Source organism: Candoia aspera, chromosome 2, assembly GCF_035149785.1.
Source record: "Candoia aspera isolate rCanAsp1 chromosome 2, rCanAsp1.hap2, whole genome shotgun sequence".
NCBI lineage: Eukaryota > Metazoa > Chordata > Lepidosauria > Squamata > Boidae > Candoia > Candoia aspera.
The window spans coordinates 99,422,577-99,442,368 of NC_086154.1; the positions used below are offsets into that span (position 1 = coordinate 99,422,577).

General features: G+C 38.5%; 1 protein-coding gene across 3 annotated transcripts in view; it reads right to left on the reverse strand.

The window, feature by feature from the left end:
• Window positions 1–6,054: 6,054 nt before the first annotated feature.
• AKAP8 (A-kinase anchoring protein 8) overlaps window positions 6,055–19,792 on the reverse strand; it is a 35,466-nt gene continuing 21,728 nt past the window's right edge. The window contains exons 9-14 of one of the 3 annotated variants that reach the window (XR_010067169.1): window positions 16,614–16,755; window positions 15,942–16,035; window positions 13,353–13,483; window positions 10,318–10,413; window positions 8,839–9,032; window positions 7,260–7,380 (exon numbers count right to left, since the gene is read on the reverse strand). Coding sequence is in view for 1 of the 3 variants with exons in the window: in XM_063292561.1 (XP_063148631.1) it covers window positions 6,949–7,380; window positions 10,318–10,413; window positions 13,353–13,483; window positions 15,942–16,035; window positions 16,614–16,755 (895 nt within the window). In the remaining 2 variants the exon portion in view is untranslated. Of the gene's footprint in view, window positions 7,381–7,684; window positions 8,042–8,838; window positions 9,033–10,317; window positions 10,414–13,352; window positions 13,484–15,941; window positions 16,036–16,613; window positions 16,756–19,792 lie in introns of those variants that run through there. The other 2 variants (XR_010067168.1, XM_063292561.1) reach the window with 2 other exon arrangements.

A 19,792-nucleotide genomic window follows, 5' to 3' on the forward strand; every position in this document is an offset into this window, starting at 1 on the left:
CCGCTCAATCCTCAGCATGCAGACCGGCCCGGCAGAGCGGAAGGAGCGTCTTTGTTCGCGCCAAGGACTTTGACCATCCAGGCACACTTCTCTCCCGGTCTGCGCCGCAGTGGCGCAAAAGACGAGCGGCCGTCTTGAAGCGGAAGCTCCGCAGGTCGGGCAAGCTGAGAAGACCTCTGCCTGTTTTATCCTCGACATTTCAGATCAAGTGGAATTTGGAGCATTGCAAGGAGGCCGGCTAGCCAGCCAGCCAGCCCGCTGGCCTTCATCACTCTCCTTCTCTCCGTAGAAGGTGGAGGGAGGGGAGGTGGCGGCCCTGTTACAGTTACCACGAATCAATCATAGTGCCGGTTCGTTAGCATGCCTTGATACCTAGTAACACCAGCGCTCGTCGGTACCACCTTTTACTCGAGATGATGAGTGAGGATTTATATTTCTTCCATGGTCTGTCTTAATGGAACATCTGGATTAACCAAGTAGACGTGGAGAGAGACTAGTGAAAGTGTAGCAGTCAGAAGCAAGGCTACCACTGGCAGAGTTATTAACTGCTACAGTATTGTTTGGCAGCCATATATTGTGCAAAAATAAATTACATGAAACCAGTTTCTACAGTGACACAGTGCTGTGCTAGTTTGTCTCCTTTGGGGTCGATTCTAGTAGGTGAATCATACTGGGGAGGAAAAGAACCCAAAGAACTAGTGAGCAAAATGAAACAGGAGATAAAAGAAAAGGAAATATAGCTAATACTAGTCAATATAATCTTTCATACAATTCCTAATCCTGCAAACCATCTTTGCTTCCACATGCTGCCTTATGTGCTTTAACCTTCTCACCGCTGCTTCTGGGAATCTTGCCAAATCTTATTTTCTTAGTTTTCCTCTTCCTATCGATTTGTTCTGTCTTCATATATCTATGTCCTGTGACTTGATTCTCATTCTTTCAATGATGACCACCTCCATGTATTTATGGTCATTCTTTGTGTTCAGTCCACATTCATTCATTACCCATTTGCTGTTGACCCCATTCTCTTCCTGTTTTACCCACATTTCTTCAGTAATCCATTCCCACTCACTGCATTTGACATTTATTTCTAGGCATCTCCTGAAAGACGCAACTCTTCTTTCCATATAACAAAGGCAGTAGAAGCCTACTCTTATGCAGAACCATTTTTTTTGACATGTTAATTCCTCACATCTGATCCCATACTATACACCCTAATCTTCCCACCAGCATCTACCTATCTTAAAAGTTCTCCATCTATTTTCCATCCTTAGTGAATACTACAGCAAGGTACATACATCTATCTACAGTGGTGCTTAAAAGTTGTTACTTTGTTAATTTGCAGATACTTTAATCCATCCTATTGCAGATACTTTTACTGCATTCAGCAACCAACCTTCCATTCCATATTAATGCAAACATTCTAAAATTCAAGTATGTCCTTACCATTTATCAGGGAATGCTGCATATAGCAAAGGAATGACTGAGGTTGATAATCTGGTCTACTATATCTTACTAAAAAGCATTATGTAAAAAAAAATGCGTCCTAAATATTGCTTCCTTGTATCATTCTTTTGTTACAATTTGTTTGAAAAAAAATTCATATTTGTGGGGAAATTTCAACCCAGCATATTAACTTTTGACTATATGTTTTACTGAGAGAAAAGGGTAACTCAATAGTTAGCTCCCTTAGTTTTAATTTAAAGAACATTTATAAAGTTCAACTGTAACATTTATTTTCAGTGTATTCTACCCTAAAGTGTGAAAGAAGAAACAGTAATGGATCATAACTCTCTTTCCTTCAACTTTGAATAACCACAATGAGATGTAGGGCACATAGAATGAGACCTGAAAATTCTAGAATCGTAGATGTTGGAAGGGGACATTTAGGCTACGAAGTCCTACACCCTGCTCAGCATAGGAATCCAAATTAAAGCATCCCAGATGGATGTTGCTTGTCTGTATCTAACAAAAGTTGGCTACCACCTCTCTGGGTAATTGGGTGCTCTGTTGAACTGCTATTACTGCTGCAAAGGTATCTACTCACTCTTTAAGTGAGATGGGTGAGGACGAAATCCAAAATATAAATAAATAATTCCACATGCTACTAAAACTCTGTTTGTAACCTTCAGTTAGCCAAAACGGTGCATCATAGCACAAGTTTTGAACTAAGGTACCTCCAATCAGCTAACTAAAAGAATGTGTTCAAAATCTGGGAACTGTTGCTCCTGTGTAGTTGAAATTTCAAGGATCTTCACAGTTGTGTTGGCAAAGTTGTGGTCACTGCTGTGCCACCACACATGCCGTGGTCAGCCACAGTCAGGTGATTGTGATTTCCAGCGCTCCCTGCCAGCTTCCCACAAATAAAGTTAATGGAGAGGTTGGCAGGAAGTTGGAAATTGCTCCTGCTCCCACTGCATTTTTGCCCCTGCATGGTCATTCTGTTTAGGTAAGTAGATTTCTCTGAAATGGTGACCCAACGGGTCATGGGTTATCTAGTTTTTCCTAATATTCAATAGGCATCCTGTGGCTTAAATATATTATTCCTTATCTTGTACTCTGGAATGAAAAAACAGGACTTGATCTTCTATATGACAACCTTTTAGATATTTGAAAAGTACTATCAATATCTGCTTTCAGGCATCTTTTCTCAAAACTAAGCATGCACAGCTTTCAATATCTCTTTAGAGAAGTTAGGTTTATAGTCCCCAGATTACCCTCAGTTTATTAACTTTTACTTTTGAAGTTCAATGCAAATGTTTGACCATAGTCAGTTTTAGTTTTCTTTAAAATTAGTATCAACTCAAGGAGAGCTGATTATTTTTTTCTTTTTTACTTGAAACAGAAACAGTTAATTAGCTTTATTAGTTTGCAGAATTCTGGTCAGTGACCATAATAAAGAACTAAATAAATAACTGATTGGTCTTGTGAAGATGAAAGTTGTAAGAAAGCACAGCATCTAGACATGTTTAAACCCAACTCAACTTTCAGAAGGCTGGGGGCAATATCTGCTAACTGAAGAAGAGGGATAAATTATACATCCTCAAATGCTGCCCCAAAGTTGCTATTATTTTACTGAGCAAAATTTTAAAACCTTGGGGGTATGCAAGAAGTACAGAAGACAGTTCTGTCATATTATAAAACATTCATTAGTACAAAGTTGAATTCTACCCACTGAAATTATTTTTTTCCAATATCCAAGTTGATCCTTCGCTCTTTCAATTCTACAATTCTGATTCTATTATTAATTTAATTTGTATCACCAGAACTGCAGAATTAAGGCACAATATCACCTTGAAGCATTAACAATTAAAACCAAATAATCTATAAATCTGCAAAAGCCTTCTCCAACAGAAAATCTCCCAAAGTTTTCCACTGCATCTTTTATCTATCCTTATCCTTTTCTCCAGTAGTTTTGCTTCCTCTTTTACAACAACTTATTGAAATAAAATGTTACCTAACCAGTATAGTAAGTTAACAAATCTGTGGGTTTGTGGTGTGCAGTTTTCAGTAGCACATGACTACGAGCAGACAGTTGATTGTAATTGTAACTCAGAATGTATGGAATAGTCACATGATACCCCCCAACCCCTCACTACTTCTGCGTTAAATAAAACAGTTCGCAGATCTTGATAAAAACCACATGATTTTGAGGAACATCTTATACCGAGTCTATGTTTAGAAACAATAATGAACAGAAAAATGCGTACGTTAAGCAATATACAGGCAACTTTTCAGAATTGTGATGGCAATGTGATGGCGTAAGAGGAACATTTCAAATATAAACAGAAATTTACAAATTGTGATACAAAATACTTGCCAAACACAAAATTGACAGAATGTTCCATTCACAGAGGAAGTGAGAGGTAAAACACACCACTGTCCAAATTCCATCAGTAAAGGGAACTTTTTCATAAGCATTCTGTCCTGGGCCCTGTATTCTTCAGTATTTTCATAAATGAGTTAAAAGAGGGGATAAAAGTATGTTCATAAAATTTGCATATGATACAAAGTTGAATGTATTGCTAACACCTCCGAAGATAAGCTCAAAGTTCAAAAGGATCCTGATAGTCTTGAACGCTGGGCCTTTTCCAACAATGCAATTAATTGGCAAGAAATGTAGGGTTGTGAATTAGGTAGAAAAAACTAGATGCAAGATATAACATAGGAAACATCTAGATGTCCTAGTAGACCACAGATTAAGTATGAGTCAGTGTGCAATAGCGGTCAAAAGAGGTACTGCAATGTCTGGCAGAATCAACAGAAGTATAGTGCTGAGATCTCTGGAAGTGAGAGTTTTCTATGCTGACTGATCAGATCACACCTGGAATACTGTGTTCAATTCTGATCACAATACAAGAAGGATGCTGAGGAGCTGGAAAGAGTGCAATGAAGATGGTGAAGGGCTTAAAGAACAGTTAAAAGAATTGGGTATGTTTAGCCTAAAGAAGTCTGAGGAAAGTGTCAGCTCCACTAGGCACACAAGATCAAAGGATAAACTCCACAGGAAGATTGTAGCTAGTACTTTATTGAGATAAGCAGTAATATAAACATCTTGCATGTGTGATTGTGCTATTCCTCCTCTCCTTTTACACCAGAGAATCAGGGAGGTGTTTGCCTGAGCCACTGCCAAATATTATCTTGCTTCCCAGGACTTAAAATGTTTCAGCCCTCTTTGACTAGGTAACAGTTTTTATATTTCTGTCAAGTCACCTCCTTTACTCTCTACAGGAAGACATGATAGCAATCTTCCAATACCTGGTGCTGTCACAGGGAAAAGGGTGTGGATTTATTCTTCACAGCTCACAAGGCTAGAACAGAACCAACAGGTGAAAGCTTTACAAAGGGAGTTTTAGACTTGAAATTAGAAGGAATTTCTGGGAAGTGGCATTAAGCAATGGAACAGCCTGCCTCCTGGAGTCATGGGTGTTCCATCACTAGGGGTTTTCAAGCGAAGATTGGACAGCCATTTATCTGGGTTGGTATGAGGATTCTTGTCTTGGGCAAGTCATTGGAATAGACCAAGGTCCCTTCCAATTCTATGACCACTGTGCATGCATCAGAAGTAAATTGATGAAAACTTATGCAATTATCAGTTAGTCATTAAGTGGGCATATGACTGTTGTGCCTGCAGAAAATGAATATAGCTCCCCAGCTGGAAATTGTACACAAATCTGGAAACTTCTGTCCACAAAGCTATTCTGCTATTAGTTGGATTTATACCATATCTAAGCCATGTGCATAGTACGTAGGAGCCCTGCCATTGTGGCTTGTTCAATAAAGTTCGATTAACAAGCCACTTAGGGAAATGTGATGACTAGGTCCTTGGAAATGAGCACACATGAAATACAAAGAAAAATGTCCCAATGTTTATGGCTGACAGTAAGTATTTTAATTCCAGGCTATCAACAGTTCTAAGTGAGCTTAACTACCAAACTACTATTTGATGGAAGCCAGATAGTCTGCTTTACAAGCTGTTGTGAATGAAAACCAATGCATTTTACTAAAATAGGTAGCCACACCTTTGGTAACTTCAAGAGGGCTCTTTTGTGGAGCTTTATAATATCATCATCTCAGTGATCTGCTTCACTTTCTCACAGCAACTGGGTAGCATAGATTCTTCTGCCTATTCTGAATATACAACTACTGGCAGAAGGAAAACGTTTAGAAATCATGACTCAAACTAAAAAACATATGTGATTTAGCGCAGTCAATAACTTGTGGGCACGGTTATGCATATAAAATCCATCTATGTGCAGAAAAAAACCCATAAATATTAATACTGGTAGTATTTTTGTCTGAGTTTTTCTCTCATATGAAGTTGTATATTATCATATACAACTGATACAGAAAATTAATCTGGAATTAATATTTATTTTGCCTTTTATACACTATCAGAAGAGTTTATTTCTCTTGTCTAACAGCTCTGTCATTTTGAAATGAGAAAAGAAGTCTGCACCTTCAATTACAACCTAGTCAACACAGATCTTTTAGCTCTAGTAATTATGTTTTCAGTACCTATTTTGGAGCCAATTAAACTAACAACAGACACTGATTTTTAATGTTGGAAGTTTATTTAAATGCCAAGACAAAGGATTTTGCTGTTATTCAAAGAAAGAAGAGTGTTCATTCTACTTTAAAATGTTATGCTACAAGCATCAATCATAACAATCTATCTTTATTTTGCTGGCCTTGGTATTGCTTCATTATTCCTGGCCTGGAGCAGTTTTTGGCAATCTACTCTGAATCCTCCTCCTCCAACAGATTTTGGGAGACAAAGAGGGAAGTGGGACTTCAGTGTTGCCATAACTTTCCTCCTCACATATGCTTCTCTACCAACATAATGAAGAAGCACCAGCTGATCACCCCCCATATGACAACTGAAATAATGCACAGCATAAATGACAACTCAAGTGTGATGCACAATAAGTTTGTGTTTAACATTTTGTATATAATTACAGATGCTATTTTTCATGCAATACTGCAAACTGGATAAATGACATTAACAGTCTTTATGGCAGCAAGGTCTTTTCCCAGAAACTTAAATGAATAATCATCTTTACAGAAAAAAAAATAAAGACATTTAACATCTAATCCCTCTTTAATAAGAGGGTTAATTCAGTTTTCAAAATGAAGCCATATTTCCTTTTGGTATTGGAAAGTGAACAGCCAAAAGGATCTCAATATCAACACATTTATTATTTCTATTTGTTCTAAATGCAGGAAGTTATCAATTTACGGCTGAGTAACCTGAAAGCTTGCCAATTTCTGTCTTCTTCACAATACAGTACAAGACTGTTTCCCATACAGAGAGATGAATCCTTTCCTTCAGACAGGAACAAAGTTGGCAACAATTCAGGAATATACAACAAAAGATTATGAAGAGGGGGTATTGAAAAGATTATATAGCAAAGCAAGAAAAACACATCCACACAATCGTTCATATGGTCATTCCTGAGACAGCCCTATACTTGCTACCCCCAGATCTTCTTCGACACTGCTGTTTTCAGCTCTTATCATTTCAGGGGAGCTTTCCTTCCCTATCTCCACATGCTGTTGCTTTTCCACTTGGACTTCTTGGACCTTCTCATCAAGATTTTCTTGAGGGGGTACTTCTTCTGCTGTTTCTGATACATCTGATTTCTCTTCTGCCTGTTGTTCCTTCACTGCAGTTTCATCTTTTGAAAAACCTGCAGTAGAGCAAGGTGCTTCATCCCCTTCTGGTTTACTAGTTTCACTGACTTCACTGGTTTTGATGACCTCCCCAGTATTCTCTTTTTTCTCTACAGTAGCACTTTCCTTTTCACCTTCTGCACCTTCTAAAACGTCAGGTTCCTCAACGTCTTGGTCAATATTTTCATCTGTAAATGGATCATCACCCTGATAAAGGGAGGAAGTACAATGTTATCAATGTTTAACCATCTGATCTTGTCTTAGAGAGCCTCAGACCTAGAACACAGAAGTTTGAGATTGCATGTCTGAAAAGTGAGCATCTACTTCAATGCAGAAGGGCTCCAATTCTTCTGTCTCAAATTACCCAAGAAATTGGTCTGTATTTTATTCAAGTTCTTTATGTATCATTGTTGGCACACTAAATCTCCTGAGACTAAGATTGGCTAAGTCTCTGCCTTCCCCCTTACAGGAGGAAGAATGGACTCCAATATGTTGTAGCGTGTTCACTGTGGCTTTATAGGGGCAATTTTACAATAGATAAATGGAGTAAATATTAGGTAAAATACAGTACCTGTGACCTCTGAAGACTTCTCATTTCTCAAATTACTTTCAGAGCATACAATTTAGAGGCAGAAACTTCCATCTTTAAGAAATGGCCAGTTTTATTCAACAGCCAAGTAAATCAGCTCTCTTACACCCTATTAGCAAAGTCCACCATTGACATAGGGCTATAATTAATAACAGGTACTTACAGATTTCAGTGGTTTTATTAAGTAGATTACTTTCTGTGTCCAAGAAAACTAAGTGACAGCTGTACTGGGAATTGTACATAGACGCCATGCTAATCTGATTCAGATTGAGGTCAAGTCTTGGCACTGTCTACTATAGGGACAGAGCTTCGTTTGGCTCTAAGGAGGATTTCAGTTCTTTAATAAAGAAAATACCTTATGAAAGCATCAGGCATACACTAGTAGTATGCCTGCCTGTACCATGATAGTGTCCAAAATCACTGTGTTCCCTCCTCCCCATTCTTGTAACTCTTCGCTGACATGTGTACAACAAAAGGCAGCAGCATGCTAAGGGCAGAATCTGGCCCATTACCTGATCAGATAGAAGTAACAATTTCTGAACTCCTATACTCATGGGGGCAGCAAGTGAAGAGTCCTGCGCCTCTGTGTATCCACTTAATCCCACCCACAAAAACTGGGCTGGATAATACAGTAATGATTTCTGTATCCAGAAATTAAGAATCTGTTCTATGATCCAGTTGGATCAAATTCAGACCAGACTAACTGCTTCCATGAAAGAAGATCCATGCACGTGTGACACAAGTAGCGCCATCTTCTTTGGCCAAAAAAATCAGCCAATCGGCCTTATTTATTGATGTTCTGGACTTTCAAAGAGCATTAGGCTCTGCCCTGCAATTTGGACTTGTCCATTAATCGCTAATAAACAAAGTGGGGAGAGGGATTCAGAGTCCCGGACTGGTGGAGACTGTCACAGGCTTCCTCAGGAAGGGCAAGGTGCCATCATCCTTTAGGACAGGAAGCATTAGGTTAGTATTCAAGAATCATCTCTTGATGTCAACAATATCACCCTGCCTTCAGCCTTCCTTTCTTGGGGAAGGTGATGAGAAGTGTTTTGATGGGGCATCTCTGGCATTACCTGGAATCCTCAGATTTCCTTCACCCCTTTCAGCTTGGTTTTGCACCTGGGTATGGTACGGAGACTGTGCTGGGTGGGTCGAAGATCTCCTCCTGCTGATGGACAAAGGTCAGGTGTCCATGCTGATTCTGTTAGACCTGTCGGCAGCCTTTGATACTGTTGATCATGAGGTGTTGCTGAGGCACCTGCGGACCCTAGCAGGGGTAGACGGAGTTGCGCTTGAGTGGTTCCATTTTTTCCTCCGAGAGATCCCAGAGGGTGGCACTGGGCAACTGCTCATCTGCCCCAGGGCTCTCTCATGTGAGCTACCGCAGGGTTTATTTTGTCACCCCTCTTGTTCAACGTGTATGAGAGGCCGCTAAGGGAAGACAGCCTCAATATATGGGCCATCAGTACCAACAAGAGGCTGATGTTCTCAGCTCAAAGTCTCTTTCAATGGACCTGGAGAGCAGTGTCTCAGTTTTGCTAGTGCTTGCCTAGCAGAAACTAGTTAATTGGCAGATGGTCAGTCTGAATAAGACCAAAGTGTTGCCAGTGGGAGGGGGTGCAGAGACACAAGACCCCATGATTCATGTTTGCCAAAAGAGGGTCCTGTTGAATCTTGGATTGCTCCTGGATTCCCAGGGCACAGTAGCAGCCAAACTTGCTTTTCATCTTCACTTGGTCAGACGATTGCAATCTTTCCTCTCAGAAGTGGAAGTCATCAATTATCTATGGCCATGTATGCTACATAAGCAAACCCTTGATGGTCACTAGAAGTGTCCACATGATATGCAAGTGCCTATCTAGGCATGCACTCTTCCCATCATGGGTTTATCACACTCCTGCTTTGGAGACTGTACTGTCTTTTCAGTTCTTAGCAGGGCAAAGTGCTAGTCTGACCTATAGAGCCATATGCAAGTGTTTTTGTCACCTCATATACCTGGGCTAACAGTTGAGATTGGCTAAGCTGATGTCAATTATTTCCACACAGGATCTTTGGGAAGAATACAGGGAAAATAAATGCTTTGACTTTGGAATGCTGGGAGATCAAAGCAGAGCTATTTCATTCAAGAAAGATCACTCCTTGCCATAAGCAAGAAACACAGTGCTTTATCCACAAACAGAAATATTTCAAGCAGTGCTGATTTTGAGCACCATGCTCCCACTCAGCAGTTTTATTACACTGTCCTCGTCAGATTTAATTTAAATTCCTTCACCATCCCTTATAAAGAACTAAAAACTTCTTATACACTTTCTGTTAATCATTAGAGTAAGTATCCAATGCATCTGAAAAAAAGTGAATTCCTTAAGATAGGCACTATTTTTAGGCTCAGACTATGCACAAGAGAACAAATAACATTGTTTCTTCATTTTATATGAAAGTCACATGCAGCATACTCAGTAACTAGTGAAATGCTCAGTCAAGACCAAACTGGAGTTTCTGCTCCACTGCTCTGACAGAAGTTGGACTGAGCAGCAAATATCCTGCTTTCTTACCTTGAGGTACTTTTCTAGCATTTTCACAATGTGCTTGCTATTTAGGACACTTTTAGCTACATGAAAACTAGCCTTCTTGAAATGTTCAGCTGCCATCTGGAAAGAACACATAAAATGTGTAAGTAATCCTGATGGTTAAGTACAAAATAAGCATAAGGTTGACATGCAGAACTGCATGCCTTATTCTTATTATTTCAGAGCATCATTTCAGTAGCAGTACATGCTCATGACTCTATGAAACACACATATTTAAGATTAAAAACAGCCAGCAAATTCTTATTAGACCTCTTGGTGAGGGTTTTTGGTGTAGGCAGCTTCAAGTTACACAGGATTCAAAATCAAGAGTTTCCGTAATTCTCCATTACAGAACCCTGTTCTGAGCGGAGATTGAGAGAAAGGATTTTTTCCCCTAAAGCTTGTTCTGCCTTATGGAGCCCCACTGTACTCTTCCAAATTTATTCCACTTTGGGGAAAATTAGCCCAAATCACCTTCCTCTTGCAGGAGCCTCCAGTAGGGTTCATTTCCTTTCATGACTAGAAGGACTTCTTCCACTCATGGGAGGCAACTATATCCAAACCATGCTAATCAAAATGATATAACCTTTGTAAAATGTGAATATAGACCAGGAAATTAATATATGGTTGTGTGAAGCAAAAGTTCTTTAAATATCTCTGTTAAAGTGGATTCATGCCACCTATTAGTGAAAACAAAGGTGATACTGTATTTCCACAATACTTTTAACCATTTATACTTCAAAAAGTTGTCTTTTCATGGTTATTCTTATATAGATACCTAAAGGAGAATACAGTAATTCTTACTGCAGAAGGGAAAAAGTCTGTAACTTCTTTCATAGATGTCCATTAACAGTACTTTCTCTTTTTTTATCAGTCTGGGTTAAAACCACTAATGATCATGATTTAGTTCAATGGCATTTAAACACACGTTTCTGAAAGATGAAAGCAGCACTTATACTATGGAAGTATTTCTATAGTATTCATCATTTCTACTTAATTTTGAAAGCGTTTCTCACTCTATAAAGGGGAAGGACAGTACTGAGAACACAAGCACAGGAATCTGACTTCTAACCTTACATTAACTTATTTTTATACAGCACAATAAAGTTTGTTGGAATCATCTTATTGCCTTTTATACTGGAACTATTACACATACAGTCATGTGAAAAAGTAAGCACACTCCACTGAGATGTTTGACCTTTTCAACATATTTCAACATACAGATATTTGATCTTAATTTCAACAATATTGATAGTTAAAGGGGATATAACAACAAATATCACACACCATTTACATGTTGTAATTGATTGTGTAATTTAAATAAACATAAATGCAAATTCCACATGCAGAAAAAGTAAGTATGCCCCTACATTTATCACTACCTCAAACAGCTAAAATTAGAATCAAATGCACCAGATCAGGTGCAAATGATTAGAACTTCATTAGAGACAATCTGGGAGGAACCTGTCTTATTTAAACCTCAGACATTTAGTTTGATTTGCTCTTTGTTGTTGAAATATGCGGTCTCACCATGCCTAGATCAAAAGAGCTCTCTGAAGCCTTCGGAAGGAAGTTTAGAGATGCCTGTGAGTCTGGGATTTTAAAAGCTCACCAAACAATTTGACATCAATCATTCCACTGTCCGAAAGATCATCTACAAGTGGAGAAGATTTTAAACTACTGCCAAATTTGCCCAGGCCAGGCCATTCCAGCAAGTTCAGCCCAAGAGCAGAGTGCAAGATGCTGAAAGAAGTTGCTAAGAACCCCAGAATTTCATCATGTGACCTACAGGTAGCACTTGCCACTACTGATATCACAGAGCAGGACTCTAGCATGAGAATGAAGCTGCACTACATAGCAGGTGTCCAGGAGGAAACCTTTGCTGTCCAGAAAGAACATTAAACAAAACTAAAGTTTGCTCATGAACATCTGGGCAAGGACCAGGACTTCTGGAACAATGTACAATAGACAGATGAGGCAAAGATAGAGTTATCTGGCCACAGTACCAGAAGACATGTTTGGCGAAAACCAAAGACAGCATATCAGCAGAAGAACCTGATACCAACTATAAAGCATGGTAGTGAAAATGCTATGGTTTGTGGCTGCTTTGCTGCATCAGTGTCTGGGCAGCTCACCATCATAAAATCCACTATGAATTCTTCATTGTACCAGAGGGTGATTGAGAATAATGTGACACCACCTGTCAGAAGATTGGAGCTCCAGCAAAAGTGGACCTTCAAACATGACAATGACCTTAAATGTTCCAGTAAATCCATCAAGGAATGGCTGGGAGAAAAAAAAAAAAGAAAAGAAATGGAGAGTTCTGGAATGGCCAAGTCAAAACCCAGATTAAATCCCATCAAGATGCTGTGGGGTCATTTGAAATGGGCTGTGCATGCAAGAACCCCTCCAACGTTGCACAGCTGAAAAAATTCTGCATGGAGGAGTGGGAACAAATTCTTCCCAGTCTATATCAGAGACTGGGAGAGAGTTATTTCAAACCCCTACCTGAACTTGTTTCTGGCAAAGGGGGCGATACCAGGTATTATAGCCAAGGGTGTATTTAGTTTTTCCACAGAAGGAAATGGCATATCTGTTAATTTTTTTGTTGAATAAATGATTGCTAAGTCAATTTTTCATGTTTTTTTTTCAATTACATTATCTTTATATACTGTTATAATGAAGATAAATATTGGTATGTTCACACATACGTTGAAAAAGAAAAAAACTTTATATGGGATGTACTTACTTTTTCACATGTCTTTATTATTAAGAGTTTGAGGCTTACAGAAGGATTCCTACATATACAGTACCACCTTGAAATGATTTGACTGGACAGGATTTCCCTTTTTTTAAAAAAAGAAAGGAGACATGGAAATTCTTTCCACTTTAACTGATCCTTGGATGAAAGGTAGCTAACAAGACAAATGTATTTGTTCTTCCTATACATGTCCATACGATGCAAGGCTGTTAACTAGTAGAGTTAATAGACTTGTCCAAAAATAATTAATATTGCTTACTCTGCGATTCCTGTTGTGATCAACAGATCTCAGATGTCTCTGAAGAAGATGTTGTTGTGCAGGAATTAGCATGTCGCAAGCCATGCAGTGAGCTGCTTCTATCTTCTTAAAAAAGTGCTCCTGGCCAATTCCTGAAAAGGCATAAATTAGATGTTTCCCATAAAATTGGAGCATAAACTACTGACAAAGTCCTGGATATGCTGTTAAAAAAATTGCAAGCGTTGTTCCCATACAATGCTAGGGCAATAGGAATGAAATATAAATATAAAATTATTACCACAAAAATAGCTACAGTCTGAAATTTCTTGTTTAAAAATGTGCATGTGCTCATGATAACTATTAAAAAGTCTGCTTCCTTGCACTGTCAATCCATATAGCTTTAAAAAGTAACATAATTTATCATTAAGAAAACTTTATTTTCCAAGATTATTATGTTATATTTGATAGCATTATCAAGGGCTGCAAACGTAAAATTAAAGTAGTATTAAAACATTTTGGGGTGCAAGGGAAAAAAAGACTTTAGAGCATGGAGTTGTTACATTTTTGGTAATGAAGTACGTCTTGACTCTTGATAAAGTTCTTACAAGATTCTAAAGAACTCATAATATAAACCTGGGAATAATTTCTTTCACTGCTCTCTGCCTGTTTTCAGTTCACTCCATCTAATATGCGTGTGGGCAAGATTTGAAAAATCAGGACTACAACTCAATCTCCCAAACTTCCAAGTGCAGCAGGAGGCCATACAGTGCCATCACCAGAAGAGGTGTGACTGAAATCGAAAGTCCCATCTTAAGCAAATTTTATATAGTTGTCAAAGAAAGCATTTGTCCCAGTATTTAATTATGTCTATACATTCCTGTAGGGACGCGGTGGCGCTGCGGGTTAAACCGCTGAGCTGTTGATCGGAAGGTCGGCGGTTCGAAACCGCGTAGCGGGGTGAGCTCCCGTTGTTAATCCCAGCTCCTGCTCACCTAGCAGTTCGAAAACATGCAAATGTGAGTAGATCAATAGGTACCGCTTCGGCGGGAAGGTAACGGCGTTCCGAGTCGTCATGCTGGCCACATGACCCGGAAGTGTCTATGACAACGCCGGCTCCAAGGCTTAGAAACGGAGATGAGCACCGCCCCCTAGAGTCGGACTCGACTGGACTTTACGTCAAGGGAAACCTTTACCTTTACCTATACATTCCTGTACTCTTATCAATACCAACTAACTCCCTGAAACAGGACAAACCTGTAGTTTCACGTGCTCTGGCTTTCTGATGTATAAGGCCTGGTGACTCTAGATGCCTCTAACCTCGTGCCTCTAGACATGTTGGGTTACTGCAAAGACTGAATCTAACAGGAGATGCTAGATCAGTCTCCTACAGCCTGGTGTCCTAAGTGCTCTTTTTCAAATCTCTATATTATACTTGGAACTGCAGTAAATGACCAGTTAAACCCTGATTCAAGGCACTTTCAGCCACGAAAACATATTGAGTGATTTGTGGTCATGGCTCCCAGTCCAACCTAGCACAGCTTTGCTATAGTGGGAAAATTTTGGACAAGGGGTATGACTTCTTGAATTCCTGGTGGGAAGATAAAAATAAATTTCTTAAGCTGAATTGGTTAATAGGGTTAAGGTAAAAATAGACTAATCTCACGTTTAATGCCCTGATTAAAGGAAGACCAAGATATGAATGTAAAATAAAAAAGTCATTCGACAAGAGATAAATATCTTATCCGCTTCTGTTTCATTTCTTGTTCCTCCTGCAAGGTACTGCATTTTCCACTATATTCATGCTACCCCAAACTAGTACTTCTGTTATATTTTTCTTTTAAATATGGACTTGCTTTTCTTGCGTTACAGGCTGTCCTTGCTTAAGAACCCTAATTGGGACCAGAATTTCTGTCATGAAGTGATATAGTTGTTAGGTGAAACGTCACATGACCACACCACTTAGTGACAGCAGCCTAAGGATTCCTGATTATGGTTGTTAGGCCAGGACTGTGCTGTCATTAGGCAAGGACCTTACACTTCGCCTGCTCTGCCATGCTCGCCTCTGCTTCAACTCCCCCCATCCCCATCTTTGCTCTTTTGGCTATCCTGTCATCCATCCTGCTGGCTGAGCAAGTCCTCAGGAGGCTTCATGAAGGCAGCTCACGGCCAGGAGTTGCCTCATGAAGGGCCAGGCTCGGTGCACCTCATCAGCAGCGGGAAGAAGGTGGCGAAGGTCAGCTGGGGGCAGTGGAGGCAGGGTGCAGGGGAAGCGGAGTGGAGGGCAGCCAAAAGGGCAGACATGAGGGGAGAAAGGCAGGTGGGGGGAGTTGAAACACACCCTGCAGTTGTAAATGTGGGTGGGCTGCCAAGCCCCCAAATTTTGATCATGTGACCGTGGGAGCGCTGCAACAGCCGTAACTTCGAAGATGTAAATATCGTTTGTTGTAACTTCTAAGTCGTAAATATCATTCATTCACACCCTCGTGAGGACTAGATTACTTCAACATTATTTCTCAGAGGGATTAAGATCACTGCAGCATTGTATATAATTTCTAGATTATAGTTAATGCACAGCAGATGGTCTTCTACTCTTAATAATGTTGTTCTTACCCTTGAAAGGGTCAGGTTTTGGTTTTGTACCCTCCTTCTCGGTCAGCTCTTGTCGGCGCTTCCCAATCTTCTTGTTTCTGTTCACAATGTATTTCTAGGGAATGGGAATAGACAGCATTAACTATACAAGTTACCAGCCTTAAACGATGAATAAAAGCAGCCCAGTAAGAGATGATTTTGCAGCTATACCCCCAGCCTTATGGTAATGCATTCTTCCCTGAAAGATCTGATCAGAATGGTTAAGCAGCAATGTACAATTTCAATTGCATTTTTCAAGTGAACGTTCTAATCACCAGTTAGAAAAATGTACAGCAGAAGCCTTTATGGTGGCTACAACAAATGATTTATAGTAACAATAAACTTATGTTTACAAAAATCCATGAACTATCATGTGTAACTCTTCAAGCAACTTTAGTATCTTGTCTAGTATTAGGACATTTAAGTATTTAAACAAGTACCAAAATATTCAGTCTTGGCTTTATGTTACTTACGTATTATGAACGGCCCAGAGACTTTTGGAATGGGTGGCTACAGCAATACATGTTTTGATAATTTTGCATTTATTTGAATGATTAATTAAATTAATTAATTAAGTTGCTCAATAGTGCAGAGAGTTCATTGTTTCTTATTACTTATATTCATATATCAATTTAGGATTTTTTGAAGATGTACCTGCAGGAATTCTACTGTTTTATCAGGCAGTTTGGTCCCAATGTATCGCAAGACTTCTTTATGAAATTTGCTTTGCAAATGTTTCTCCATTTCTTCATTCTCAAAAGTTCGGAATTTACAGATAGAGCAGGCAAACTGGATTCTATAAGAAACCATTCAGTTACAATATGCTATTTCAAAATTATGAAGAATTATGAAGTTAAATTTATAAACTAAAATTAAGCATGATTAGTTCCATAAATCTAACAAAACCTAAGACCTAATTTAATTTTGAACTGTCTTCTCTACTAGAACATTTTAATAAAGCACTGTTCTGTATTGCATTCAATTTTATTAAGCAACCTAATCAAAATACATCTGAATATTTATGATATCCTTTGTTTGATCCAAAAATAGCAACATGCAAAATACAAACAAAAAATGGGGAACAATTTTTGAACAAATATATATATATATATTAAACAGCAGCATGTTAAGGTTTCCCAATTTGCTACATTCTATGTTTTTGTCTACAGTTTGATACTTTGTAACCTTTAACTGGGCAAAATGGTGCATCATAGGTGCATTTTTGAACCAAGGTACCTCAAATGGGCTAACTTACAGGATGTGTCCAAAATCTGGGACCCATGACTCCCACAGAATTGAAATTTTGGCAAATTTTATAAAAGATTTTATGACATAAAAATTATCATAAAACATTCTATGACATAATACAAAATGTCATAAAACATTTCCTGTGGTCAACTCCTGATGTTTGACTGGGCTATACAGTTCAACATTGGCTACTTTCAAGGCAGATACATCTCTGAATGTCCCCCTGAATTTTTAAGAACTTTTCCAGTACATTAGAAGCTCTGCCATTGTTGAAGGCATTGAGGAATCTGGTAAAGAAATATCTCTGAAACGACCCAGCAGGTCACGACTTGTCCAGTTATAGAATAAAACTAAACTCAAAATCCCTGTTTAAAAATAGTAGTTTGTGCGTGTTGTGTTTGTGTTTTCATAGTATTTTTTCACAGTGTTATTACTTTGGACATATTCAGGTCTGAGGAAGCTGTTTTTTAATAACAGAATTCCAAACTAAGTTTAATTTAGAGTGTTTTTTGACAATTCACCTCAAGCATTTACTGGGACCTTTCAGATCTGATACCACTGAAATTTCTTATTAGAGGTATTTAAAAAATCAATTGTAGCTCCCAAGTCAGTAATCCATTTTTTAAAAAACAAGTTGGAATAATTTGATGCAATTATATTGTTTATGTAACATTTGGAATAACAAGTTTCACCATCTTTTTCTGTAAATCATTGGAAGGTTGTTTTAAAAATGTGAGAAATAATGTTAGGATAATATAACGGTTTATTTTGTGTATAGCCCAGAAAATATTAATAAAGGTTGATAGCAATTTCCCTGTGAATGGGGATACGATTAAAGAGTTGGAATATTATATTTATGGATCTGTTATATTTTTGCAGAAATTGACATGATTGTTAGCATATAGTTAGATCAATTGCTATATATGAAGGATACATACCTTCTTATCTATATTCCTAGTATTTGTAAACTAGGAATTGTAGTTGTATCAGGCACCTGACTGGATAACAGACCACATGATTCAAACCACACATGACAGACAGACAAGGTGGGCCAATCAGAATAGAGTTAATACCATTCCCAACCACCAATCAACTGATACTTCCCAAGAAGCATCCACTCACCAATCAACCCCACAAAATTCAAATTCCCCATGGACTATAAGTACTTCAAGGCAATTCCCACTTCTGAACCTTGCTGGGATACAAGGCGATACATCAGCAAAAAATGTAATATCTACTTCAGCAGTGATCTCAACTAAAAGTATGTACAATTAACCTGGGTTACTGTTAGTTCAAGAATTTTTGTTTAAACTAAACCAAGTATTCTATATCATTTCAGTCATACAGCTCAAACAGTTTTGAACTTGTCCATCCATTATGGGTGACCATAAAATGATAAAAGGAAAAGAAAACAATTGTTCCAAACTCAAAATAATTCCATGCCCCATTTGAAATGTACTGTTGGAATGTTTTAAGTGGCTTGTGTTCCAGCAGAAGACAATTTGAAATGTCTCAAGTGTTCCATTATAGGTAACAACTCAAACAAGTGCCATACTCAATATTTTTGTCCCAGAACTACTAAATTAAGTGGACAGGTAGCCCATGCTCATAATACCTGTTTCCCAACTCACAAAAAAAGTTGGCTAGGTGAATTATTTAAAAAAATTAAAAATATAAAGTTTTTAAAGTTTTCCATAGAAAACCATGGCTGAAACATTTAAACAGTTTCTGCAGCCAGACCATGCAGTGCCAAACCCATGTCAACCAAAGAAGCAACAGCAGTGGATTTACTTTAATACAACCCATAAACAAAGTAACAACAGCAAAAATATATTCTTTGGCTATTAATATCAGGCTTCTTCTAAAGCACATGCTTGCTGTGCATACTTTTTGTATTTGGCCATATCTGCCAAGCCCAAATAAACAACGCAGTACTATTTTTTACATTTGGCTACTCGAAAGATAGAGCAACTCTATCACTAATATATATGCACAGCACACTCTTCTGCATTAAGTACTCGGCTGAAAATAAAAATATGTGTACAGAACAGAAAGGGACAATGTAACATTACATCTTGTAAACCCTAACTCCTTCACAGCAAAGAATATAAAAATAGCAGGAAGCCTACCTCTTGGGAACAGTCTCTTTCTTTGATCCTAAATCATTCTCAATCTCTGACCATATCCCTAAATTGTATTTACTCCTCCCCTCAACTAGATATAGCCTCTGCTAGCAGCCAACCATAGGATGCTAGAACACTTAAAACAGTAAGGTACAAAACACCCCATTTTTCTTCCAAGCTCAGAACAAAGCTTCAGAATAATTACTTAACTATAATCATGGTCCTTCTGATTCACACACACGGGCTATGCCTGTGAAATTAATCCAGGGTGAAATGCTCCACAGCTGGAGATTTTGGTGGGAAGTCCACTCCATCAGAGCATGCCACAAAAAAGCTGGAGCTCCTGCCATCCAGTTCCAAAGACTGTTGCAGTAGATTAAAACCAGGGTAGTGTTTTCAACCCTGCATGGGGAAGATTGAATTCACTGATAGCCACTCAAAGAATACACTTAGAGGTAACTA